This window comes from Capricornis sumatraensis, chromosome 14 (assembly GCF_032405125.1).
Source record: "Capricornis sumatraensis isolate serow.1 chromosome 14, serow.2, whole genome shotgun sequence".
Taxonomy (NCBI): Eukaryota; Metazoa; Chordata; class Mammalia; order Artiodactyla; family Bovidae; genus Capricornis; species Capricornis sumatraensis.
The window spans coordinates 86929811-86957073 of NC_091082.1; the positions used below are offsets into that span (position 1 = coordinate 86929811).

General features: G+C 63.0%; 1 protein-coding gene across 1 annotated transcript in view; it reads left to right on the forward strand.

The window, feature by feature from the left end:
- PKP1 (plakophilin 1) overlaps nt 1-26263 on the forward strand; it is a 37823-nt gene extending 11560 nt beyond the window's left edge. The window contains exons 3-14 of the mRNA XM_068986487.1: nt 12988-13382; nt 15998-16142; nt 17044-17251; nt 17703-17880; nt 19848-19962; nt 20727-20882; nt 21464-21640; nt 22675-22828; nt 23132-23318; nt 24401-24485; nt 24720-24823; nt 26171-26263. Coding sequence (XP_068842588.1) covers nt 12988-13382; nt 15998-16142; nt 17044-17251; nt 17703-17880; nt 19848-19962; nt 20727-20882; nt 21464-21640; nt 22675-22828; nt 23132-23318; nt 24401-24485; nt 24720-24794 — 1875 coding nt within the window. The 3' untranslated portion in view covers nt 24795-24823; nt 26171-26263. The remainder of the gene's footprint in view (nt 1-12987; nt 13383-15997; nt 16143-17043; nt 17252-17702; nt 17881-19847; nt 19963-20726; nt 20883-21463; nt 21641-22674; nt 22829-23131; nt 23319-24400; nt 24486-24719; nt 24824-26170) is intronic.
- The last annotated feature ends 1000 nt before the right edge of the window (nt 26264-27263 follow it).

The following is a 27263-nucleotide window of genomic DNA, read 5'->3' on the forward strand; positions in this document are numbered from 1 at the left end:
CGGCAGAGCCCTGCAGGCTGGGACTCCGGCCGGAGCAGGGGGCGAGCCTCAGGCCAAGGGGCTGTCCCGGGGGGACGGTGCGCCCGCGCCAGGGGGCTTCAGCCCGCCCCCTCCCCAGAAACCAGAGGGTGGGGCTGGGGGCGCGCAGGGCACACGGACCCTCCTCAGAGGAGCCTCCAGCTGCCCTCGGAGAAACAGGGAGCTGGGAGAAACCCAGAGAGGACACGGGCAAGGCGAAGGCAGGCGTCGGTGGCTGAGCCGCGGGAATGTACCAGCTCCGCCGTTACTCGTGACCCCTAAAAATCTTCATAAAATATGCTGGTCATTAGTGCCATTTTAGGGGCCCCCTAAGAAAACCAACCCCATTTCTGTGTTGTCAGGACCTGTGTTTGATCAGAAATGACAGTGAGCCTTCTGAGACCCTCACTTCTCAGGCTTGAAACATTGAATCAACTTCAGATAACAAAGATTAGTCACCCTTGAGCATGGATTTTATCTAAGTACGCCAAGCACCTGTGGGCGGTTCCAAAAAGGAAAGTTCTAAAGGTGTTTAAAAAGCCTTATGATTCTACCTTATATTATATTTCAGCAATAGTCTTCTAATTTAAAAACTACAGATGAGATATATATATGTGTGTGTCAGCCTCTCAGTCGTGTCCGACTATGAGACCCCATGGTCTGTAGCCCACCAGGCTCCTCTGTCCAAAGGATTCTCCAGGCAAGAGTGCCGGAGTAGGCTGCCGTTTCCTTCCCCGGATATATATATGTCCTTATGTATGCTGTCGTCGTATCACTCACACTACTCATGATCTACGACCATCTGTACCACATGTCAGTCTTCCCAGGTGGCGCCTAGTGGTAAAGAACCCGCCTGCCAATGCGGGGGACATTAGACAAGGGTTTGATTCCTGGGTCGGGAATATCCCCTGGAAGAGGGCATGGCAGCCCACTTCAGTACTCTCGCCTGGAAAATCCCATGGACAGAGGCCCTGGTGGGCTACAGTCCATGGGGTCGCAGCGAGCTGGACCCGACTGAAGTGATTCAGCACAGTGCACACACACATTTCACAAGTCAAGAAAGCTGAACGTAGAGGGTGTTCAATAGAATGAGGCAGAGTAAATCTGACACCATGCAGGGGCTTGAGGGAAAGGACCAGTCCAGAGAAAACCCTTGGCCGGTCAGTTGTCCATTCTCTTCTGTTCGTTCCAGCCTCCTGGCCCTTGGAGATCAGATCTACGGGGCGGCACACTGCTAGAGCCCAGAGTCCAGAACCTTGGGGAACGAGGAGTGGGGCAGCTGAGGCGAAGGGTGGCGGACACCCAGCCGTGTCCTCAGGACCGGGCTCGGGGAGTGTCAGAGCCCACCGAGGCTGACGTTCCACAGCTGAGGACACCCGGCCCGGTGAGGCCCAGGGTCTCATGGCTGGGGGCGGGGCCGCAGACTAGACCCTGCCTCCTGGCTCTCACCCTGACAGATTTTCCTGTCCTCACTCCAGACATCAGTCCCCATCTTTTAGCACTGCAGCCCCTCCTGGAGACTCAGACCAGACCCATGACTTCACATCCGCTCACTTCCTCCCTGCCGCCCCCACCCATGCCCACCCCTTGCTCCCCACCACCGAAAGCTGCAGGGCAGTGGCCCCTTTTTCCTTCCTGGACTCGAGTCCCTCAGCCGTCAGCGTCAATGGAGGTCAGGATGGGCGGCCCTGTAAAACATAAAGGAATGCGATTTTGGAGGCCTGTTTCTCCTAAAATGTTATTTGTTGTTTATCTGATCTTCAGATTTAGCTGGGTGTCCTGTATTTGCTGGATCTGGTGACCCCAGGTCACTGTGTATTTCCACTTATTCCCTGTAATATAAACAAGACCCCCTAAGTGCCTGTCTCCTAGGCTGGGGACCCAGACAGAATTTCTTAGGGGAGTGAAGGGAGGCTGCTGGCCCCTATGAGGGTCCTTATACCGGGTCCCTGGAAGCGGGCTGCTCTCACCCTGGCGTGTCCTGGACGAGGCTGCAGCCCGTGGACAGGTTAGATTCCTGGGAGAGGTTCTGGGTTACAGCATCAGGCTCCTTCACTTGCGCCTCCAGCCTGAAGGGTTTTCCACAAACCAAGAAGTGCGACAGGAGCATTCCATCCCTCCCGGCGTCACATGGGAAAGAGGTGCTTTGGCTGTGGACGGGCTGAGAGCATCCTGCCGGGAGACGATCCCATACGGTAGCAGCTGCCAGGCGGTCTGGGCCAGGGTACCCCCAGGGGCGCCGTGTTGAACCCCTTCTCCGTGCTCAGTTACACCAGACCAGCACTTGGAGGGCCAGACTCCCCAGGAGAATGATCAGGGGAGATTCTGTGTTCATTCTGGCCACTGACCCCATTTCTCCACTTCATCCCAGTATTCTTGGGCTACCCTTGTAGCTCAGCTGGTAAAGAATCCGCCTGCAATGTGGGAGACCTGGGTTCAACCCCTGGTTGGGAAGATCCCCTGGAGAAGGGAATGGCTACCCACTCCTGTATTCTGGCCTGAAGAATTCCTTGTATAGTCCATGGGGTCGCAAAGAGTCGGACATGACTGAGTGACTCTCACTTTTTCAGGGCAGTCCAGTGCTCAGGATTCTGTGCTCTCACTGCTGAGGACCCAGGCTCTGTTTGGGAAACTAAGATCACACAAGCAGAATGGCACTGCTGGGGAAAAAAAAAAAAGTTATTTAAAGAAAACACCCAGGATTCACTACGAATCTTCCTCCCAGTCCCTTCTCAGCTATACGTGCTCACTGACATGTTAGTGGTTGATGAGCCCATCACGAACCGGTCTCCACGTGCTGGGACCCCCTTCTTGAGGGGGGTGGGTACCCAACACCCAGAGGTGCCCGGAGGCCCCCTTCTGTAGAGAGGGCTGGGCTTGTGCAAGGCTCTGTGGGGGATGGGAATCCAGGCTCTGGGAGCCGCGTGTGCGCAGGGTCTGCGGGGGCCGGGCGCGGGGTTGCCGGAGAGAATGTGGTGGGACTCCTGCCCTGGAAGCAGAGGACCAGCCTATCTTTGCCAGCGAACAGACTCCTCCCAGAGGCAGGTGGTACAGAGGGGCCTGTTCTCAGCCTCAGCTTGCCTGTCCCCACAACGGGTGAGAATTCCTGTTTCCAGGGCAGGCAGGGCTGTGGACAGGATGTACCGGTCAAGTTGGAGGCCTCGATTCTGCTCTCAGCTCAGCTGCTACGAGCAGAGGGACCTGGGGCTCATCTCCTCTCGAGACCTTTCTCGGCCTTGGAGGAAGGCTGTTGGACGAGATCCTAGCGGAGGGCTCCTTCAGCCCTGACTTTTCAGGCTCTTTGTGGCTGGCGAGCGGCCCCTGAGCGGCTGCCAGGGCCTCACGGTGGTCTCCGGGTGGGGTGGGGTGGGGCCGCCCCAGGCCTGTGGGAGCACTGCCTTCTGCTTTCATCTGGGCCGGGCACCAGGGAAACAGTGGCTAATTAACCCTTGCAGCAGCCGCAGAGCTGCTCAGGCTTCATTGCTCTTCACTTTGCAGGGAGGAGGAGGGCCCTCGAACTCCCTACAGAGGAGGGGAGGCCCCTGGAAACTGCCGCCTTGAAAGCCCAGGCCTGCCTCCTGCCCTGCTCCCCTCTCTGGGTTGTCTGATCGGTTTGGAAAGTCCCGGCGGAGAAGCAAGCCCCGTCCAGGCGGGCACGGCTCCTGCCCCCAGAGGGAGTGGTCTAGGTGCTTGCCAGCCCGGGTCCTCTGCCAGCGGTGACGCACCCCCACCCAGTCCCAAGGGCCCCGGTCTCTCGCTGGGCAAGAAGAGGCAATGATCCTGCTGCCGTGGGACAGAATGTGCCCGAGAGAGGAGACGAGGGAGTGGGGCCAGGGGTGCCCCCGCTGCCCTCCTGGTGGGAGCGGCCCCGTCTGGCCCGGCCGGCCTCCAGCTTCACCAGCAGGGCCTCCTTGGCTCTGAGGTCCCGTGTCAGGTGTCCTCACTTGGGGGAGAGAAGCTGGCACCCGGGGGCTTGGAAGGAAGAGGGTGCAGCCGGGGAGCCTGCAGGCGGAGTCCCAGGGCAGCTCTGGGCAGGGAGCTGAGCTCGGAGGGCTGCCCTTTGCAGTCAGCAGGGGCAGGGGAATGCCGAGGCCTGGGGCAGGCACCAGGGCCCCTGGCACTCCTGTCTGAGAGTTCACCATGCAGGGCCATTGCCCCCGAGTAGGGCAGTGCCAGGGGCCAGGCCCCGGAGAAGGCAGGATGTCACCTGGCTGGCTCCCAGCTGGTGGGCCCGGGGTTGGGGCGGGGGGCGTGCTCAGGGAGACGTGTGCCCGCAGGGCCTCAGTGCGCCAGAAGGTCGGACTCTGCCCGCCCAGACAGTCTGCAGTGGGCCTTCCCCACGGGGCTTGGGAAGGGGCGCCCCCTCCTCTGGAGAGGCTTTAACCTCTTGGCTTTAATCCACCTGCCACTTCCGGTCAGTGTCTTCCTAGGAGGGCCGCTCCCCGTGAGCCACCGCTGGCCTTACCTTCCTTCTCATGAGTCACCTCAGAGCCTCCGAAACTTTGGAGAGAAGATTTGAAGACTCAGGGCTGATCATAAGCTTCTTTATTTCGTGCTAGAAGAAAATTAGCGTGTTCTGATTTTGCCTTTTTTTTTTTTTTTAAGTCCCAAGAAGAACTAATCTCAGCCAACGAGTCTTTAAAGCCCTAACTCGCCCGTTAAACAACAGCGTCAGAGGCTGGGGTGAGGCGCTGTGGCGGGCGGCAGAGCCACCTAACCTCCAGCCTCGTCTCCTGGTCAGCCCCAGCCCTGGTTCCCCGTGTCGGGGAGGCTTGGGGACGGGACCCCGGGGCTCCGGGCGAGCAGACAGGCAGGGCCGGCTGGCCCGGCCGTCACGCCGGGTTGGGGCAGGGCAAGGGGGCAGTTTGCTCTCCCCCATCCTGTCTCCACTTCCGGTCCTGGCATCCTGGTGGGGTCGGAGCGAACTGGGCCTTGGGGTTCCGATTTATTAGCGGGCAGGCCAGGCTCCAGCACGGTGCAGGGCTTGGCCCAGCAGACGCCTCACAGGTCTGCTGAGCAGAACTGGGTCTGGAGCCCAGTCTGCGCTGCGGGCGGTGGGGGGGTGGGGGGGTGTGGAGGCGGGGCAGGCAGAGCCGGGAGCAGGGGGCGGGGGGCGGGGGGAGGAGGAGATGCCGAAACACCGGCAGGGGGGTCTTGTCACCATGCTTAGTGGAACAAGAGCAGCCAGCAGCTCTTCCCAAGCTGGTGGATAAGGCCCCCACCCCTCGCTCGGGTGGGGCCCAGCCTCCTAGCCCAGCCGCCGCTCCCACTCCCCCCCGCTGTCTCTACGGAGGCCTTCCTGCTTGGGGAGAGCAAAGTGAAAAGTGAAAGTGAAGTCACTCAGTCGTGTCCAACTCTTTGCGACCGGTGGACTGTAGCCCACCAAGCTCCTCCGTCCATGGGATTCTCCAGGCAAGAATACTGGAGTGGGTTGCCATTTCCTTCTCCAGGGGATCTTCCTGACCCAGGGATCGAACCCAGGTCTCCCACATGGCAGGCAGACGCTTTAACCTCTGCACCACCAGGGGAGAGCAAACTCAGCTGAAAACCCAAATTGGGACAGGCGATGGGACGTAGACACAGCTGGGGAGGGAGGTAGCTTGGGGGCTGCACCCCCACAGCCAGGAAGGGGATGAGGGTAGGCTGGTGGGTTTGTTCCCAAGCTCTGAGCTGGGGAGAAGGACGCGTCCAGCTGCAATCGGGCTGAATCATAGACGCCCAAAGGCAGAAACCTGCAGGGCTCACCCTGGTTGGGGAAATGCAGGCTCAGAGGCATGAGGGGACGGCCCAAGGCTGCACAGCGACCCTGGGGAGACCCGGCCCTGGGGCACTGACCTTGGGGCCCCTTGTCCAGCACTCCTGTCCCGCTGTCCCTGCTGGGGAACCTAGGCATCTGATCTCTGCTTTTCACAAAATCATCACACCAACAACTATTCCTTAATTTTAATAGACTGACTTTTAAATTTCAGTGCATTCATTTTGAAAGGAAACTTTGTATCAGTAACGCAAGAGAGAGAGAAAAAAAGTATCCTTATTTAAGTCCATAGGGGGATGGTTGTTTTTTTTTTTTTCCCTGCCCAGAAAAGGGAGGTTGGCAAACGTTAAAGACACATCCTGGCACCAGCCTGGGCCTTCTCCTCGTGGGAATCAAGGTGGAAAAAAAATTCCAGGAGGCCCACAGATCAGGGGGGAAGGGCAGGGTGCCGTGCAGGAGGCCGGGAAGGAGCCAGGGGCTTGGGGCAGGCCCTTCTCCCTCTGAGCGCCTCCAGGGTGGGGAGCAAGGTGGCGGGCTTCCAGGTCCCGGGGAAGAACAGCGAGGCTTGGCTGATTCCAGGAGCTCGGCCTTGACCTGACTCCGCACCCAGCTCGGGTGCAGGGCAGAGCGCTCACTCGTCACGCCCTCCTCTCGTGACCTTGCCAGGCAGCCGTGTCCTGGTCACAGGCGTCCCCTGGGACAGAGGGCCTCTGCCTGGCCCTGTGGGCATGGAGCCGTGTCACCCAGCCAGGCACCCGCGCTCTTGAACGTCTCCCACCGTCAGCCAACAACGGGGGCAGGCGCTGCCGGGGTCAGGGCCCAGGGGAGGCGGTTTCCCAGGCGCCGAGCCGGCTAGCACTGGAGGTGCTGGGGCGGGGACCACGGCTGCTGTAGGGCCCCACCTGCAGAGGCTCTGGGCCGCTAGATGGCACGCATGTCAGCAGACTCTGGGCCGCTAGACGGCACGCGTGTCACCAGACTCTGGTGGCCAGGTGGCTGGAGGGCGAACTCCGGGAGAGGTCGAAGGTCTGAGTCCTGCTTCAGAGTCTGCCCCATCTTAGCTGTGTGGCCTTGGCCCCGCCTCAAGTTCTCTGAAGTTATGAAACGCTTTCAAGGCCTTCCCTGGTGGCCCAGTGGTTAAGACTCTGGGCTTCCACTTCAGGGGCTGCGGGTTCAATCCCTGGTCCGAGAGCTAAAATCCCACATGCCACACAGTGCAGCCAAAAAAAGAGAGAAGAGAGAGAGAGCTATGGGAGAGAGCTCTGCAGTCTGTCCTGAGCGTCGTCGGCCGGGCGGGAGGCGGGGGTTGTGAGGCTCCAGCAAGAGGAGCTGTTGTTGTTCAGTTGCTCAGTTGTGTCCGACTCTTTGTGACCCCGTGGGCTCTAGCACGCCAGGCCTCCCTGTCCTTCACTGTCTTCTGGAGCTCGCTCAAACTCATGTCCATTGAGTCGGTGATGCCATCCAGCCATCTCATCTTCTGTCATCCCCTTCTCTTCCCGCCTTCAATCTTTCTCAGCATCAGGGGCTTTTCCAATGAGTCAGTTCTTCACATGAGGTGGCCAAAGTATTGGAGCTTCAGCTTCAGTGTCGGTCCTTCCAATGAATATTCAGGATTGATATCCTTTAGGATGGACTAGTTTGATGTCCAGGGGGATGACTGGGGAGGATCTTTGAAAACTGAAGTACCAGCCCTGCTACAACAGTGATCATAGGATAGGCTCAAGGCACGTCCAGAGACCTTCACCGTGGAGTTTCTTTGTGAAGTGATGTGGCGTGTGAAGACCTCAGTGGAGTCACGCGTTTCCCACGCAGGCAGGTGTGCATTTAGCAGTGTGTGCACGCGTGCATAGGTTCAGCTTCCACAGCAGGGCTCGGCCACCAAACCCTGGAGCTTCCAGCCAACCTTCCTGTGAAATCATGGCTGTTTCCCCAGCAGGGGTGCTTCCTTCACCACGGAGTTTCCAAGGAAGAATCTGCCCTGAGGATGTTGCCACCTCGGGGCGTCTGGCCTTCATCTCCTGGCTCAGTGCTCGGGGGTGAGTTGGGGCCCAGCGATCCCCCAGACCCCTGGCACAAGGTGGGGGTGCCTGGCCCGGGAGTCTCCCTCACCCTCAGGTGCAGTCTCTCAGGAGTCCACCCTTTGTCTGAGGTTCCAGGGGTTATTTCACGTGGGGGCCGTGGAAGGGTCCCCAGGATGAACCACCACTGGAACCAGTGAGTTGCCTCTGGGTTCAAAAGAGCTTGGGGCTCCGAGAGGGTCCAAGGACCGTGCCTCAGACTCATCTGAGCCCATGAACAGTGGCTGACGCTCAGGGGTCGTTTGCCTCTTGGGTCTGTTGAGAGCTGCCTCTGAAAGGCAGTCCCCTGCCGGGGGGTCCTTCCCAAAGTGAAGCGGAGATGTCCACATGCGAAACCCGAAGTCCCAGTTCCCCAGACCTATCCTAGGGGGTCAGAAGCTGAAGAAAGCCTGTGTCTCAGGTGTGCAGGGCGAGAGTTTCAGAAGACCCAGTCTCTCCCACAGTTCAGTGATGGAGCAGGAAGCAGGACGTGAAGGCAGACCTGGGTGCTGGAGCTGAGTACCTGAGCTGGGTGCTGGAGCTGAGTACCCAAGCAGGGTGTTGGAGCTGGGCGCTGGAGCTGAGTACCCAAGCAGGGTGTTGGAGATGGGCGCTGGAGCTGAGTACCTAAGCTGGGTGCTGGAGCTGGAGCTCACACCGTTGTTTCTTTGGACATCACATGTCGTGGAGGCCAGCTCTCAAGGTGCAGGATGACCAAGTATGCCGGCCCCGCCCCTGCCCCATCACCGGGAACAGCAGAGCCGTGGCGGCCTGACGCCTGCCGTTCTGAGAGCAGACGTGGGCCCAGAGCCCGGGACAGCAGGATGCTCCTTTTCAGGGCCGTGACTTCTCTCCCTGGAGAGAGCAGTGCCTTGAGACAGCACCACAGGCTGCAGCCTGGAGCATCACAGGCTCTTCTGCTCAGGCTTCACGGTCCAGACACTTCAGAAGGCCTCTCTGAGTTGCCATGACGGTAACTCAGAAGAGTTGCCCAAGAACACCCAAGAGATTGGGTCTTCGTGACGGTTCTCACCACCGCCTGGTCTCTGCGAGCCCCAATCCCACCGTCCCAGGTTACAGGGGACACTAGCCGTTGTCAGCCAGCTCTCTGGTGAGATCTCTGCTCCCGGAATGGACATCAACACTTTCATTTTACCCACATTAAACAAATCAGGCTCTAGAAGACGCCTGGCAGCTGGCATCAGTGATTTCAGATCTCCGTGGTGCCCCCTTGCAGCCTGCAAGCTGGTCACCCACCAGCAGCGTCCAGTTCACAATCCAGGGGCCCCCAAGTGGGCACTGCTGTCTGTGGGTGCAGGTGATGGACCCCTGGGACAGCTTCTCCTGGCCTGGGGGACCGCAGGGCAGGGCACCCACCACAGCCGCCTCAGGCCCAGACGGCAGGGCTGCTCTGACTGTCCTTCTTGCTCCACACCAAGCCCCGTGCCTGGGAAGGAAGGGAGGCTGGCCCAGGGCGGGCTCCTGCCCCCAGCCAGGGAAGGAGTGGTGTGCCAGAGGGGGCAGGGGCAGGCACGCCCCCACCGCACCCCCGCCCAGGTCCCACCTTTGGTGACTCAGACCAGTGGTTCCCACGCTGATGCAAATTGCCGAGCAAGCAGTCGCCCCATCCCTGGGAAGCTCCCCACGCCCTGGGCCCCGAGTCCCTGGGGAGCCCTTGCTGGGAGGGGCTCCGTGCCCTCCAGACCCCTGGGCCAGTGCGCCACGTGGGAAGGCCCCCTGCTGTCTACACTGGGCGTGGTGCCATCCTGACCGCTGTCCAGGAGGATGGTGGGCTGCTCCCCTGGGCGGGTCCTGGCTGGGTGCTGAGCGGGTGCAGTGAGATGGCAGGAGAGGTCTGTCCCCGAGGCATCTCCAGTCTGGGTTCTTCAGGAGCCCCTCACCAGGTCAGGAGGGTGAGGACCCCACGAAGTGGCCCCAGCTGGCTCTCACTGAGGGCCTCTGCGGAGACTCTCCGCTGGGCGTGTCTGGGCGGGAAGGCTGGGTGTGTCCACCCGAGCCGGTTTGCCCAGCCCCACCTGCCTGGCGAGGCTTGGTTTCAGGATGGGCTAACAGGCAGGACACAGACCTCCTTTTCATCCAGGCCTGCCGTGTGCACCTCTCGCTGCCGCAGCCCAAGGAGGTGGGGAGGTGGGGGGTGCCTGCACTCGGGGGCTTGAGGCCCTGGTCCAGGTTGCTTTTCTGGGGTCTAGTTGCCCATAGGACCGGACTCCTCGCCTCTGAGGACTTCCCGACCTCAGGAGGGGCGGGAAGAGAGCTTACGTTGAGGAGACGGGTTGGGAGGCACTCAGAGGTGGGCAGAATTCCCCACTTCTCCATGAAGGAAGGGGAGAGGGAGAGAAAATGGGTTACGAGAGCTCGGTCATTAGCTGAAGTGGGAGCAGAGCAGGGCCTGGCCTGGTGGCGCTCGCTGGGTGGTTCCGGTACAGAAGCGTTTCTGCCCCGAGCCCCCCAGGTGTCCGCAGGCTGCTCTCTGGCCAGCTCTGCTCCAGGGTTCTAGCCTCTGGCATGTTCCGAGACACCTGAGGCTGGCCTTTCCCAAGGAAGCGTGAGATAATCAGACCACAGGGCACATGTGTGTGGAGTATGTGTGTGTGTGTGAGCATGTTTGTATGTGTGAGCACGTGTGCATGTGTGAGTGTGTAGGGGCGTGTGCATGTGTGTGTGTGAGCATGTGTGCATGTGTGTCTCTGCAGGTGTGTGAGCATGTTGTGCATGTGAGTGCATGTGTGTGCAAGCATGTGCATGGAGCATGTGTGTGAACATGTGTGCATGCACGTGCGTGTTTGTGCATGTGTGAGCACGTGTGTGCGCCTGTGTGTGCACGTGAGCATGTGTGTGTGAACATGTGCACACGTGTGACCATGTGTGTGCACGTGTGAGCGTATGTGTGCATGTGAGCTTGTGTGTATGTGCGCATGTGTGTGTGCTCACTGTCCTTTGTAGGCAAAGCCGAGGACACTGCCAGCAGACCGCTGTGCGTGGGGTGAGCTGGGTGCCCCGGCCTGGTCAGCACTGAGCTGCCCGCTCCTGGGTCTGGCTGGCCGCTGCTTGGGACCCGCGAGGCAGCGTTGGGAAGTGCACGGGGCGTTCTCCCTGGCCTAAGGGGCTGTGAGGTGCTCCTGGCAATTAGGGCCTGGGGACCGCGCAGCACTTATCCCGCAGTGCTCGGGGCATTGTGGACAATGAATTGCCCTGCGCACTTGAAGAAACACGGCGCTGTTCCATCAGAAAGCTGCCCGTGTGGACGGACCAGGCTCCTCTGCCTTCCTGGAACCCGTGCTCTGAGGCGGTGGCGTGAGAGCAGCCCCAGCCGTCCTGGGCCGCCCTGGGTGAGGCCTCGGGCCCCTCCTGTGCCTGAGCAGCCCGCGGTCCCGGTCTGAGCGCGCGGGCAGCCCGCAGCCGCTGCCCTACTGTGAGCCCCACCCTGTGCCGTGCCCCCCAAACCTCGCGTCGAGCTCTCCCTGCTGCCCCGCACACTGAGCACGCACGCCCCCGTCCTTTGGGGCAGGCTCCAGCTAGGATGCCGGCATCTACGTGTGCTGGGCTTGGACCCGGGGACCGTCGGAACAAGGACCGGGAGTGTCGTCTCTGAGGACAGGCAGGCTCTGGGCTGCATTTCCATTTAAGGCTCAGCCTTCGCTCCAAGGTTTCGCCATCCGCTTCCTCCCCAGAGGAGGCGGGGGCGTGGCCTCTGGCTCGCAGCCTGGGGCTTGCTTCCTGTTTCTCACCTTCCGCGTGTCTCCAGTGTCCCGCGTGGCGTGCCAACCGCAGACGCTCAGACAGCAGCACGCCCCGCTGACCTCTGTCCCTTCTGGTCGCTTGGCGCCTCCCCCAGCCCACACGCCGTTGGGCTTGGCTGGTTTGACCCAGTTTGGGGGTGAGCGCCGCGCCTGCCTAGGTGCACACCTGTCCGTGTGAGCGGAGCGCACTGGAGCACCGTTGCCAGGGTGACCGGGGGCTTCTGAGCTGGTGTCACGCTGACCGGAGCTTGACCACAGTGGCGTCTTGCCCCAAAGGCTCTCCGTGCGGGGCGAGGGGCCCCTGGCTGAGGGCCGGTGGCTAGACCTGGGTGGAGGGGACTCACCGGGCTGCCCGACCATGCCCCTCTGCGTGGGCGTGTGTGTGCACACGTACGTACACACACCCACTTACACTCACAGGGTAGGGCAGGCAGGCTGTGGGCCCCAGCTCACCCCAGCAAAGCCAAGTCCGAGTCGGCCCCTGGTGCATGCGTTTACTCCGGCGCGTGTGGGTCCTCTGGACTCCGGTGAGTCAGCTCCGGCCCTGCGGTTGGGTCCTCTGCTCTGTGCGGGCCTCACTCTTCAAGCCCCCACCTCTGCAGGCTCTTCCCAGGGTGCCGGGCTCCCCCTGCTGGGCTCACAGGGGGCCCTGGGGGCACCTCACTGTCCTCTAAGTTTGCCGTTTGGTTGAGCCTTGCCCGCCGCTCCCCTGATGCCCGTCTGACAGCATAGCCCTGGCCACCCTGAGCCCGCTGCAGCCCCGGGCCTGCCTCGTGGGCGCCAGGGGCCCAGGAGCAGGATAACCCCCCTTGGCCTTGGAGGGGTCCCCCAGAATGCCTTCTTGCCCTGGTCAGCAGGAGGTGAGGTGAGGAGTTTAGCAGAGAAAGGACAGTGGGAGGGTCCTTTCCGGGTGGGAGCAGCCCCCCGTGGAGCACAGGCAGCCTCGGTGACCTCGGGAGCTGGGGCCGCCTGCGGGTTCAAGCCCCACGGTTGCACTTCCCTCCGTGGGAAAGCCCTTCTCCTCCCTGAGCCACCAGCTCCGCTCTGGACCAGGCCCTCTGGGACCGGGTCAGCAGCTCTCTAACTTTTCCTGGCCACAAGCCACAGTGAGCAGCACGCTCTACCCACAGCCCAGCCCTTTCCCCATGTGCTGCACTCCTGCTTTCCAGTTCCAATGTATGTTATTTGATCCCATTTCTTTAATGATGGTCAGTCTGCTAAATCGATCTCCTTATGCATAAGGTGTCACAGCCTGCAGTTTGAGAAGTCATCTACAAGAGGCTGGTCAAGGTTCCCCCCACACCAGACATCCCAGCACCCTCTGAGCATCACTGCGGGGGCGGCGGGCGCAGATCCGAGGGGACCCCAGCTGAGCCTCTCTCCCCTTCTCCCGCAGATCTACAATGGGACCCTCAAGCGGGAGGCTGACAACAGGCGCTTCAGCTCCTACAGCCAGATGGAGAGCTGGGGCCGGCAGTACCCGCGGGGCAGCTGCACCGTGCCCGGCGCCGGCAGCGACATCTGCTTCATGCAGAAGATCAAGGCCAGTCGCAGTGAGCCCGACCTCTACTGTGACCCCCGGGGCACGCTGCGCAAGGGCACACTGGGCAGCAAGGGCCACAAGACCACCCAGAACCGCTACAGCTTCTACAGCACGTGCAGCGGCCAGAAGGCAGTCAAGAAGTACCCGGGGCGCCCACCCTCCTGCACCTCCAAGCAGGACCCCGTGTATGTCCCGCCCACCTCCTGCACCAAGGACCTGTCCTTCAGCCACTCCAGGGCCAGCTCCAAGTGAGTACCCACGGCGAGGGGTGGGCAGGGCTGTGGGGGACCGACTGCTGGCCCCGGGGTCTCAGGCTGCAGGGGAGGCAGAACCCGAAGAGGCATCAAGTGTGTGGATTTTAAGGGGCCTCCGGTGATGAACGGAAGAGGAGGGAAGTGAGGGGCTGGCTGGGCTAGTGATCCTTAAATTGTGTGCCTCTGACCAGCAGCCTTGGTGTCACCAGGGAGCTTTTGAGGAAAGCTCCTCGGCAGGCTGCCCAGACTGCCAACTCAGAGACCCTATTGGGGCTGCAGCCTGCGTCACCAGCCTGCAGGGAGTGCAGACTCTGTTAGGGCTTGAGGCTCCCTGGGCTTGGGGGTAATCCTCTCCCCACCTTCTAAAAGAGCAAAGGCGTGTGCCCCGGGGTCGATGATGAGAAAGGTGTGGGGTCCGTCTTACAGGGCAGATGACAAAAGCCGGCAGGATCCAGTGCTGGGGAGGTGCCCATAGAGAGCCTTGGGCACAGGCTGGCTTGGGCACAGGCTGGCTTGGGTGTGGCCACCGTGTCTTGAGGGTCGCTCTTGGGCCCCATGAACCTCGGAGCTGCCCTTGGTCCCCACCAGGGTCCCGTGCTTGTTTCCTTGACGTTTGCTGAGCGTGTTTGATCTGTGGGCAGAGCAGGGAGACGGCATGGACTGAACAGCCTGGGCCGCTGGCAGCTGTGGGCTTAACCGCCTTCCGCGGGGCCTGGGGGCACTGCAGTTCTTGTGTCTGACCCCCAGAGCCCTTCCAGGCTAGGAGCTGGGGAGAGATGGGTTCAGAGGGGCCAGGTAGCTCGCCCAAGGCCACGCCACTGCCACACCCTCCGCTGCTCGCCACGCTGTCCTGGCCGTCGTAGAGCTGGCCCTCTCCTGGCTGCCCGGAGGCCACACGGGTCCTTAGGATTCTTTGGAGAAGCACTGAGGCTCTCTCCCTGGGAGACGGACTAGCGCCGCGTCTGGCTCCGCCTCATTCCCCCAAAGCAGAGGCCCCGAGAGGACAGGGTCGGGTGAGCCATGTGGGGCGTGAGTGGCAGGCTGTGTGGAGGTGAGGTCTGACCAGCAGACGCTCGGCGGTGTTCTCCCGACACGGCGGGTACCGCTGATAGAGGTTTGGGAGCTCCTCTCCAGAGGTGGTCTTTCCAGAAACGGAGTCGGGCACCTGCAGTGGAGGGGCGTGAGGCTGGGACTCACAGGTGCGGGCTGCTCTAGAAATGCTGGGGGGATTTCTAGGGGTGGGGCTGGGGCCAGGAAGAGGCTACCCTGCTGTCTGTGGGAACCAGAGGCTGGGGAGGCGGCCTGCCCTCAGCACCGTGGGAGCTGGAGCAGGTCCTGGAAGGAGGCCTCCTTTCCCCAGGGGGGCTCCAGTCGGGTGTCTGCAGTGAGGGGAAGGGACAGAGGCCCCCAAGCCCCGATCAGGGCGCAGTGTGGAGCACAGTCTTGCAGGGGCAGACGCGAGTTAGGGCTGGGAGTGTACGAGTCGTGGCAGAACCAGATTGTGGGGTTAGAACGGGATGGTTCTAGTTCTGTGGCTCCGAAAGTGTGGATTATTGGCCATTGTGTATGGTTCGACCTAACACATGCCCTTGGATATCAGTCTCAGTCGAGCCTGAACTTGAACTTGCAGTATGGAGAAGCTGCTGATGGGGCAGCACAGCAAACAGGGCGTCAGAACCGCTCATCCGGGGACGGGCCTCACACTCTGGGTGGGAGTGGGTGCTTGGAGAAGACAGCCAGTGGGGCTGGGTCTCGCTGTCTCCCCAGTGGGAGTGACCGTGGTCAGCAGGAAGGCGGTGACCGTGGGGGTAGGAGGAGGAGTAGGTGTGGGAATGTCTGCGTCAGAAAAGTCAGCTCGACTCGGGAACGGAGGGAGGAGGAAGAGAGGGACGCCGGTGGATGGCTAGACGGATGGATGAAGGGATGGAGGGAAAATGGACGATGGAGGGATGGATGATGGGTGGATGGAGGGATGGGTGGAAGATGGACAGCAGGTTGCGGGAAGATGGACGACGGATGGATGCAGGAGAGGGAGACGGGGGCATGGGTGGGTGGAGGGAAGACTGATGACGGCTGATGGGCGGATGATGGATGGATGAAGGAAAGGAAGGTGGCGGGATGGAGGGATGGAAGGAGGAGGGACAAGAGATGGATGAAGGTGATGATGGATGGATGGAAGAGGGACAGTTGACGGAGGAAAGATTGGTGGTGGAGGGATGATGGACACCAGATTGCGGGAAGATGGGTGATGGATGATGGGTGGGTGGAGGAAGGGCGGGAGGAGGGGTGATGGAAGGATGCAGACAGACGCACAGGCTCCTGGCATTCTCTTCTGTTTTCCCAGTACCAGGCACAGACGTGAGAGATGGCAGGGCGGGTGGGCGCTTCCTCTCAGGAGTAGGGCAGAGCTTCTCTCTACAGAGGTGACTTGCCCACTTGGGCATGCCCAGTGACCAGGGCCTCATCCCTGCAAGCGCTCACCACAGGGTGAGCCGTCCGCTGCTCTGGGGGAGCTGTCCACTGGAGGGGCGGGGCTGGCCCCTTCCGGCTCTGGGGTAGGCATGGGGACCCCGAGCGCCTGCAACCCTTCGGCCCGCCCGCGCCCCCAGGATCTGCAGCGAAGACATCGAGTGCAGCGGGCTGACCATCCCCAAGGCCGTGCAGTACCTGAGCTCCCAGGACGAGAAGTGCCAGGCCATCGGGGCCTACTACATCCAGCACACCTGCTTCCAGGACGAGTCTGCCAAGCAGCAGGTCAGCAGCTAGGGGGCTGGGGGCAGCCGGAGCCTCCCCTGAGCCGGGGGGCTGGCGTCTGCTGTTGGCTCCTCGTCCCCCTGCCTGGCTGCCCAAGGCAGGGAGTGTGCCTGGCACTGCCCGAGGTTGGGGGGGGCATCTGTGGAGAGGATGCCACTCAGCCGTTGGTAGTGGAAGAGACGTCTCCCTGGAGTGACAGCCACGGGCTCAGAGGAGACCCCTCCTCAGATTCACAGGGAGGACGGCTGCCTCCCCTGGCACCCTCCCTGCCGCTCTGATTCTCTCTGTCCCTGTCTCTCTCTGTCTCTCTCCCTCTATCTCTCTGTCTCTCTGTATCTCTCTCTCTGTCTCTGTCTCTGACTCTATCTCTGTCTCTGTCTGTCTCTCTCTGTCCCTGTCTCTCTCTGTCTCTCTCCCTCTATCTCTCCCTCTATCTCTCTCTGTCTCTCTCTGTATCTCTCTCTCTGTCTCTGTCTCTGTCTGTCTCTCTGTCTGTCTCTGACTCTCTCTGTCTCTCCCGTGGTTGAGAGCAGGGCTGTCTGTGCCACCCGAGCGTGGCCGGCAGGGAGGCGTCCTCGTGGCCCTGTGAAGCAGGCAGGCTCCTAGCGCGGGGTCCGTGTGCGCAGTCCCTGCCACAGTGGGAGGTGACCCCACAGGGGTCTCCCCACCACAGGACTCTGAAGCGTGCCCCATGCAGTCCTCACCGCAGGCCCCCAGTAGGAACATGGGGCTCGGGGGAGGGGGCTGAGGGCTCCCTGCCCGGCACTGCCTTGGCCCCTGCGTCTCCCCAGGCTGCCCGTCCGTCTGGGCAGCGCTGGGCGTTTGGCTCAGAGTGATGCGGTTCCGGGTGGCGGGTCTCCAGCCCGGCCTGAGCCCCGCCCGGCGCGGTGCTGTCCCGCAGGTGTACCAGCTGGGCGGCATCTGCAAGCTGGTGGACCTGCTCCGCAGCCCCAACCAGAACGTGCAGCAGGCCGCGGCCGGGGCCCTGCGCAACCTGGTGTTCCGCAGCACCGCCAACAAGCTGGAGGCGCGGCGGCAGAACGGCATCCGTGAGGCGGTCAGCCTCCTGAGGAGGACCGGGAGCACCGAGATCCAGAAGCAGCTGACCGGTGGGGGCCCGGCCGCGGGAGCCACGGTGGGGGGCACCTGGGGGCTGGGACAGGGTGAGGGCGGGGGTGGCCTCAGGCGGACACCCCTGGAGCCCCACAGACCAGTGCTGGCCAGGCTAGTAGTGCCTAGCTGGTGCCCTGGGTATTGGGTTCCTCTGTGCACCCACCGACCATCCGTGTGGTCTGTGGTATCTGAGGAGAGAGGGCAGTGTGTCCAGGCGGAATTTGTGTTCGAAGAGATGGAGACCGGGAGAAGACCCTGAGGGGTCGGAGCTTTGGCTCAGCCACTGTGTTCCGTTGACCCGCACAGAGAACCCCCTGTGCTCTGCCCTCGAAATCCTGGCGACTAGCTGGGATGGGGCGGGGGGGGGGGCGGTGGGCAGGGTCCAATGGGGGCGGAGTCCAGTGGGGCGGCCCTGGGCCTGGTCCTGCTGAGCCCACGGCCCCCCAGGGCTGCTCTGGAACCTGTCCTCCACCGACGAGCTGAAGGAGGAGCTGATCGCCGAGGCGCTGCCCGTGCTGGCTGACCGCGTCATCATCCCCTTCTCGGGCTGGTGCGACGGCAACAGCAACCTGCCCCGCGAGCCCGTGGACCCTGAGGTCTTCTTCAATGCTACCGGCTGCCTGAGGTGAGGGCAGGGGTCCAGCTGGCCAAGCCCAGGCTCAGAGGGGCTGGGGGTGAGGGCCTGGACGAGGCTCGGACCCCCACCTGCACTCAGGGGGCCTGAGCCAGGAGCTGAGTGGAGACGCGTGGACCTGCATGTCTGAACTGGCTCAGCTGCCCGCCCTCCCGCACCCCACAGCCCTGGCTCTTGCGTTCTTGAGGAGCGTCTTTGAGATGCTAGGTACCGACGGCCCCAGTGCATCACCTCCTGGCTGTGACGCTAACAGTGTCTGCTGTGTTCCCTGGTGTGAGGAGGGTGCTGCTTTGGCCAGAACTTCCTGGGTTCCGCCCCAGCCCGTGGCAAAGGCCCTGGGGGCTGCTGGTGGATGGACTCACCTCTGGGGGTTGGGGTGGTGGGTGCCGAGGAGGAGCAGACTGCACTCAGGGTCACACCCCCCTCTAACAGCAGCCTCCGAGGAGCGGAGGGGAGAGGCTGGGGAGGTGCAGAGTCTGGGTCGTGGAGGCCTTAATGGGGCAGCTGCAGCCATACCCCACCTGCACCAGGCAGGGGCGCCCAGGTTGCCCAAGGGTGAGCCCACTGCTGGGGGCAGGACGCTGCCTGCAGGGAGCCTCCGGCCCCCTGTCCAGCAGCCCCAGGCAGGGCCAGGCAGGTGGAGCCCTGGGCCCTGCCCAGAACGTGCCACGAGGGTCCAGTGTGTGCCAGGCTGCCAGCGGCATCAGAGCCCTAGACACATAGAAGCTCGGGGCCTGGGGCCAGGGGGGCACAGAGGAGGGTGAAGGAGCCCAGGGAGACCCCGCCCCGGCCTCAGCCAGGCCTGAGCAGAGCCTGGTCTCATCTGCTTCCCTCTCAATTTCTGTCCTCTCTCCCTGCCCTCCTCTCCCATCATGACCTCCGACCCCTCCCCGTGACCTCTGCCCACTCCCCGTGACCTCCACCCCATGACCTCTACCCCTCCCTGTGACCTCTGCCCCTCCCTGTGACCTCTGCCTCCTCTCCATGACCTCCACCCCTCCCCATGACCTCCACCCCTCCCTGTGACCTCTACTCCCTGACCTCCACCCCTCCCCATGATCTCTACCCCTCTGCATGACCTCCACCCCCTCCCTGTGACCTCCACCCCCTCTCCATGACCTTCACCCTCTCCCTGTGACCTCTGCCTTCTCCACATGACCTCCACCCCTCCCTGTACCTCTACCCCCTCCCTATGACCTCCACCCCTCCCCATGACCTGTGCCCTTGCCATGACCTCCACCCTCTCCACATGACCTCTACCCCTCCACTCCCTCCCCATGACCTCCAACCCCCCATGACCTCCAACCCTGCATGACCTCTGCCCCCTCCCTATGACCTCCACCCCCTCCCCCCTCCCCATGACTTCCACCCCTCCCCGTGTCCTCCACTTCCTTCTTGTGACCCCTGCCCCTCCTTATGACCTTTATCCTCTCCCCATGACCTCCACCCCTCCCTGTGACCTCTGCTCCTTCTCTGTGACCTCCATCCCCTTCCTGTGCCCTCCACTCCCTTCCTGTGACCTTTGTTGCTCCCTATGACCTCTCCCCTCTCCCCATGACCTTCACCTTCTCCCCATGACCTCCACCCCTCCCCATGACCTCCACCCTCTCCCCATGACCTCTGTCCCCTCCCTATGACTTCTGTTCCTCCTCCATGACCTCTACCCCCTCCCCGTGACCTCCACTCCCTCCCCATGACCTTCACCCTCCCCCTGTGACCTCCGCCCTCTCCACATGACCTCCACCCCTCCATGTGACCTCTACCCCCTCCCTACGACCTCCACCCCTCCCATGACCTCCACCCCCTCCCCGTGACCTCCAACCCCCTCGTGACCTCTGCCCCCTCCCCATGACCTCCACTCCCTCCCATGACCTCCACCCCCTCCCCGTGACCTCCAACCCCCTCGTGACCTCTGCCCCCTCCCCGTGACCTCCACCCCTCCCCGTGTCCTCCACTAGGAACCTGAGCTCCGCAGACGCGGGCCGCCAGACCATGCGCAGCTACACGGGGCTCATCGACTCGCTCATGGCTTACGTCCAGAACTGCGTGGCGGCCAACCGCTGTGACGACAAGGTGAGTGCGGCCCCAGAAGGCCCACAGAGCCGTGTGCCCACCCACACTCTGCACACCTGCGCGGACGGGCAGAAGGGGAGACGGAGGCGGGAAGGGGGACGTCCACAGGCGTCCGTGCAGTCCGTGCAGTCCGTCCACACGGCAGGAGGAGAGAGCCAGCCCCGGGGACTGGCTGGGCACTGCAATCCCCAGGTCCTGCATGCGCTTTCTTTGGAGGAGACTTTGTCTCCTGCTTCTCGGTCAGCTGTGGTCACAGGCCTCAGGAGAGAGCCGATGAGGGGCGGAGGACGCAGGGAGGGGTGGAGGTCACGGGGAGAGCTTGAGGGCGTGGGGGGAGAGGAAGGAGGGGAGAGAGGACAGAACGGAAGAGGGACGCAGATGAGGCCTCAGGAAGGAGAGAGGGGCCTCTCGGGCGGGGAGGTCCGGGGACTCCGAGGCTTTGAGGAGTTGTTCAGGGTCGCTCCTGCAGGCTGTGTCTCCAGAGCCAGGCTGGTCATGGGCGTGCTGGCCGAGGCAGCAGAGACGGTGGCTGCGGCCTGTGCCTGCCGCCGACCAGCCTCCCGTAGGTGCCTCCTGGCGGTCATCTCCCTGGGAAGCAGGCGACTTTGGTCCCATTTCAGAGCTGAGGCAACTGAGGCCCAGAGCGGCTGGGCAGGCCACTGGTGCTCACACAGCCGGGGGGCAGGGCCGCAGGCTCCGTCCCGGGCGGCCGGGCCCGGCGCTGGGGGCGGGTGGAGGCTCAGCCGTCTCTGCTCGGCCCCCAGTCCGTGGAGAATTGCATGTGCGTCCTCCACAACCTCTCCTACCGCCTGGACGCCGAGGTGCCCACGCGCTACCGCCAGCTGGAGTACAGCGCCCGCAATGCCTACACCGACAAGTCCTCCACCGGCTGCTTCAGCAACAAGAGCGACCGCATGATGGTGCGTGCCGTGGCCCCGGCCCCGCCGCCCCACCCACCCCGCCTCTGCCCTGGGAGCCTGAGACCAGCCCCCAGGGAGGGCCCCGCCCCGCCTGGCCATGGGCCCCGCTGCCCCAGGAGCGGGGAGGGCCTCCTCTCGCCCACGACACAGGCCCTGTGTGCTCGGGGCGAAGGAGCCAGAGCCGCCTGCTGCAGGCCTCCTCTCCCCCGTCTGCTTCCTCATTCCTGATGGGGGTGGGCAGCCTGGCACTCATGCCTCCTGAGCCCCCAGGTCTCCCCAGAAGCAGGGAGATGCTGGGGAGAAAGGGCTGGCCGCCTTCTCTGGGCAGGCCGTGCAAGCCGGGCCCTGCACCACCCCTGCTGGCGGGGGGGTGAGGGAAGCATCCCCTTGTGAGAGCCACAGCCTCACCACGGGAGGCGGGGGCCCAGCTGGCCAGGAGCGCAGACGGCTCTGTGCCCGCCGGGAAGGCAGAGGCCCTGGGGGAGGGGGCAGCGGGCACGCCCTCCTCTGGGAACCACGATGCTGAGGCCAGAGGAGCAGCGTGTGTGGCTTCAGCCCTGCAGCCGTCCTCTTGTCCCCAGAACAACAACTATGACTGCCCACTTCCCGAGGAAGAGCCCAACCCCAAGGGCAGCAGTTGGCTGTGCCACTCGGACGCCATCCGCACCTACCTGAACCTCATGGGCAAGAGCAAGAAGGATGCCACCCTGGAGGCCTGCGCGGGCGCCCTGCAGAACCTGACTGCCAGCAAGGGGCTGGTGAGCACCCCCGCCTCGCCCCACTTGTCTCTCCACCCTGGTCCGACCCCGGCTGCCCCTTCCCACCAGCCTGCCTGAGTCAGGGAGGGAGGTGCACTGGGCTCCGGGCCAGGCCTGGGGCAGCTGAGGGGCCAGAACGCCCGGCCCCTGGATTCTGTCTGCGCTGTAGGATCCTCTCTGCCTCCTGGCTCCCGGCCCGACTGGGCTCAGGCTGTGCTGGGAGCCGGGCACAGGTGAAGGGTCTCCTGCGTGCTGAGCGGACAGGGGTGGACATAGAGGGTTTGGGGTGTGGGCAGCTCCAGAGAAAAACATGGCAGAATTGGGAGAGAGTTGAGGCCAGAGGCAGTTTGGGGACATGATGGAATTGGGGAGGGTAGGAGGCAGGCCTGCAGCTGCCCTTCCACCCTCTCTGCTCAGGACGGAAGGGAGTCAGGCAGAAGGGGGTAAGGGTGAGCTCAGGGTCAAAGGGGACCCCCCCCACTGTTAGAGGATGAGTCTGGACCAGGTTATGGCCAGCGTGGCTTTCCCGCAAGTGGCCCGGATGGGCTGCCCATCCTCTCGGGGACCCCGGGTTGCATCTCCATGCAGCGCAGGCCCATTCATCCACCCTCGACTCGATACACAGTCAGCACAGAGGCAGCAGGCCCGCAGGAGACGGGCGGCCCTTCTTTAGATGGCAGGTACCCTCTATTCCAGGTTTCACGTGACCAGATAGTGCTGGGAAGCGGGAGGGAGGCCGGGCAGTGGCCGCGGGCACCAGCCACACCTGGGGGTTGATTCTGGGCCCCTCCCACGGGGGACGAGGGGCAGGGACGTCTCTCACCAGACCCGCCGGGTTCAGGCTGACCCCGGCGAGCCGCAGGTGCTTTGCCTAGGGGATTGTTCTGTAGCTGTCCAGGTGGGAGCAAACACGAGTCTGTGCTTCCATCGTGGAAGAGGAAGTTCTGGGGCCCCTGAGGGTGCGGTTCCTGGCCCCCTCCTGCCTGCTGTGGCCCTGGGGAAGCCCAGAAAGGGCCTCATGCGTCCTTTCTCAGATGTCCAGTGGCATGAGCCAGCTGATCGGGCTGAAGGAGAAGGGGCTGCCCCACATCGCTCGCCTCCTGCAATCTGGCAACTCGGACGTGGTGCGGTCCGGAGCCTCGCTCCTGAGCAACATGTCCCGCCACCCCGCGCTGCACAGGGTGATGGGTGAGCCCCCCCGGGGCCCGGGCACCCCCTGCTGGAGGGACCCCCACTCTCCAGAGCCTGCTGGGAAGTCCCCCTCTGACCTCTCCCTGGGGGAGCATCCCGGAAACGGAAGCTGGCCCGGGAAGGCTTGGGCGTAGGAAGGGGCAGGTCACCTGGGCGGGGAGTGGATGTGTAGGTTCCACTGGGTCACCAGCCCTGAGTGGGAGGTACCTGGCTGGGAGCCTGGCTAAGGGCAGCCTAGAACTGGGCCCCACGGGACCCCTCAATCACCAACCCCATGCCCGCCCCTCCTCTCTCTCCCAGGGGCCCAAGTGTTCCCAGAGGTGACCAGACTCCTCACTAGTCACACCGGCAACACCAGCAACTCAGAGGACATCCTGGCCTCGGCCTGCTACACCGTGAGGAACCTGATGGCCTCCCTGCCGAGCATGGCCAAGCAGCATTTCTCCAGCAGCATGGTCAACAACGTCATCAACCTGTGCCGCAGCAGGTGAGTGGCGGGGTCCGCAGGTGGGGGGAACTGCAGGTGGGGGAACCATAGGTGAGGGAACTATAGGTGGGGGACTGCAGATGGGGGAACCCCAAGTGGGGGAACCATAGGTGGGGGAACCATAGGTGAGGGAACCATAGGTGAGGGAACCATAGATGGTGGGGGGACTGCAGATGGGGGAACTCCAGGTGGGGGAACCATAGGTAGGGGAACCATAGGTGAGGGAACCATAGTTGGTGGGGGGACTGCAGATGGGGGAACCCCAGGGGGGGGAACCCTAGGTGAGGGAACCATAGTTGGTGGGGGGACTGCAGAAGGGGGAACCCCAGGTGGGGGAACCCTAGGTGAGGGAACCATAGTTGGTGGGGGGACTGCAGATGGGGGAACCCCAGGTGGGGGAACCCTAGGTGAGGGAACCATAGTTGGTGGGGGGACTGCAGGTGGGGGAACCCTAGGTGAGGGAACCATAGTTGGTGGGGGGACTGCAGATGGGGGAACCCTAGGTGAGGGAACCATAGTTGGTGGGGGGACTGCAGATGGGGGAACCCCAGGTGGGGGAACCATAGGTGAGGGAACTGTAGGTGGGGGCTGCAGGTGGGGGGGTGGAAGGGGCAGGGCAGCAGGGCCGCAGCAGCAGCAGCAGGTAGCGTGGAGGGTGGCGGGGGCCTGGAGTGGTGAGGTGGGTGGCGGGGGCCTGCAGAGTGGGAATTTGGTGGGGAGGCTTGAGGGAGGGAGGTTCCAGAAGCTGAGGCCTAACTCTCAGGCCCCAGGCAGCACCCGTCCCGGCCGGGAACCAAGGGACACTGAGTCCCGTGGGCCACCAGGAGGCACGCAGCAGCAGCCCCCGCTGTGCAGGACTTATCCGGTCCACGGAGCTCTGTCCTCCCAGGACAAGGCCAAGGGCCAGGACGGGGGCCCCAAAGAGAGCCCCGGGTACCTCTGAGCGGGCAGAACCGTGGGTGTGCCCACTGTGAGGAGTGCCCGCCAGCGGGGCTGCCCCACAGGGAGTGAGCAGGGGAGGGCAGAGGGTTGGCTCATCCTCAGATGGCCAGTCTCAGCCCCGGTGAACTTCCGCCCCACAGCACCTCCCCCAAGGCTGCGGAGGCCGCCCGCCTCCTCCTGTCCGACATGTGGTCCAGCAGGGAGCTGCAGGGGCTGCTCAGGCAGGTAAGGCCTCACCCCGCCTGGCCCTGCCGCCGAGCTCGCCAGCGCTGCCCAGCTCTGCCTTGGGAGGGAGAGGCCGGCCCCTCGTGACGCGGTCCAGGGCTGACCCCCGCCCTGGGCTGAGGAGGTGCAGCGGGCAGGGCCATCGAGGAAGCGTGCTGGGGGCAGCCTCTGAGCGCGGGGACGCCCGTGGCGCCTGCCCCCGGGTGTCTCACGCAGCTGCTGTGCCTCCTGCAGCAAGGCTTCGATAGGAGCATGCTGGGGACCTTGGCCGGGGCCAACAGCCTCAGGAACTTCACCTCCCGCTTCTGAGAGGGGCCGCCCGCACGTTCAGCTTGCAGGTGAGAATCCCCCCTCCAGGGCAGGGCACCTCCAGGCTAGGCTGCTGGCCGTGGTCCCGGCCAGCTTCAGAGAGAGGGGCCCGGCCCTGCTCCCCAGGGACGCAGAAGCAGGCTGGTCTGGTTGATATAGGCTCTGTGAGGACTGCCGTGTAGACTGCCTGGCCAGCGACGTCCGACACAGGACATTCAGTTCAGTTTAGTCCAGTCGCTCAGTCGTGTCCAACTCTTTTCAACCCCATGGACTGCAGCACGCCTGGCCTCCCTGTCCATCACCAACTCCCAGAGTCTGCCCAAACTCATATCCATTGAGTTGGTGATGCCATCCAACCATCTCATTCTCTGTCATCCCTTTCTCCCGCTTTCAATCTTTCCCAGCATCAGAGTCTTTTCAAATGAGTCAGTTCTTCGCATCAGGTGGCCAAAGTATTGGAGTTTCAGCTTCAGCATCAGTCCTTCCAATCAATATTCAGGACGGGTTTCCTTTAGGATGGACTGGTAGTATCAACAGGCCAGAGGTCTGGGCAGAACTGCCGAGCACAGTCGTGTAGGTTGCTCACTGCACAACCCAGGTGGTCCACTCGCGTGGACTGCAGTGTGAAAGGCACCCCGGAATGACACAGTATGTGGTTCTGGGTTTGGGCATCTGCAGTTCACCTCTTCTTACAGGCCACTGTGCAGTCTCTGCAGCATGCCTAGCGTGGACAAACTTGTTTCTAGCTGACAATTCTAGGGACCAAGAACTCAGACCCAGCATCCCTGACAAGGGCTCCTAAGCCTTAGCCTTCCCGAGCTCACCTGGGATGCTTGCTCAGCCACACATGCCTGGTCCCACCCCAGCAGTCCTGACTCAGTGCCTCCAGAGTGAGGCCCAGGAAAATACATTTTAAACAAGCATCCCAAGGGATTAGGGCCATGTTTAGACGCTCAGACTGGCCTGGTCAGCCCTGGAGGGTCAGTGGAGGTGGCCCCACCTGCAGAGAGCCAGGCATGAGGACAGGGCCTTCTGAGTTGAAGGGACTTCTGGGCGCCCCGGCGGCCTGGGGCGTGCTGGTGGGGCAGGGGCCGCAACTTCAGATGAAGGTGACCTCAGACCGCCCACCACCGGGCAAATGCGTCCCAACAGCTCAAGGACGGGCACAGAGCCGAGCCCAGTCAGCAGGCGCCTGACACACGCGGTCTACCGCCGGGGTGGACACAGGGCCGTGGGGGGTCTCTGATCTGATGCACGCAACTTGCGAACGTCTCGGGGCCAGCCCTGACCCCAGGCTTGGGCATGTCTGTGTGGACGTGCTGGGAGGGGACAGCTGGTGAGACCGGGGTGTTCACTGGAGGTTTCTCCTCTTCCAGACATGATCCAACCTGCTGAGCAGACCCAGGCCTTGCTGCAGCCGTGTCTGTCCACCTGCAGTGTTTGGAGATGTTCAAAGCCAGCCACGAGCACACTGGGACACTGCGGTGGATGAAAATATTTTTAGATTCTTTCTTTTCCTTGGGGGAACTGACAGGCACTGGGGGTGGGGGAGGGGAGCCGGGGGCTTTCTTGAGTTAAGGGGGCTTACGTCTTGATGTTAATACTTCTTTCGCTGAGAAACGGTATATATACACATGTATAGTGTGTGTGTGCGTGCGCGTGTGTGCGTGCACGTGTGTGCGTACGTGTGTGTGGAAGGCAGGCCCTGGAACTGCAGGGCTGGGTGAGCTGTGGGCTGGGCTCACGGTGGCAGCAGGCCTCGCGCTCATAGACGTGGGTGACCTGTGCTTGGGGTTTTGCTCCCCGTCATCCCGAAGTGTGGGTGCCAGGCCCTCACCAGCACCAGGCCCACGGGGAGTCCTGCAGGGTCGGGGTGGGTGAGTGAGGGCTGGGGTCACCCCCCTGCCACCCACCCCAAGAGGCGGCTTTGCAGGAAGGGAGATTGGCAGGGCTCAGTGTATCTCCTGGGAAATCTGGCATGGCCGTGCGGCTCTCCCACGGGGCCTGGGGCCGGGGCTGGGCGGCCGCGGGGTCTGCTGGACCGGCCGGGACAGGCAGGCTGGCTTTGCTGCGTGCAGTCTGTCCGGAGAGTAGGTCCCGGGGGGCGGCCGACCATTCCTGCGGGGCGAGTACCCATCAGAGCAGGCTCACCTGGGAGCCCTGGCCTACAGGGGTGAGTAATCCACGTGTTGGGGAGGAAGGAGGCCGAGTGGTGTCAAAGCCCGTGAGCGGTGGGAGAGCGGCAGCTCCATCCTCGTGTTCCCAGTGGAGGAGCTGGCCCGTGTCGGGCAGGGGTCGGCCCCTGGGTCCCAAGACCTGCTGAGACCCCAGCAAGGCAGGGTTTCGGAGGAAGGCCCTTGGCTAGGAAAGGGAGCGTCATGTCATGGATCAGCCAGAGGCCGTCCCACCTTCCCTGACGCCCAGCCGCCTGTGACAACCTCAGAGAGTGTGATGAGAAGCCCGCCAGGG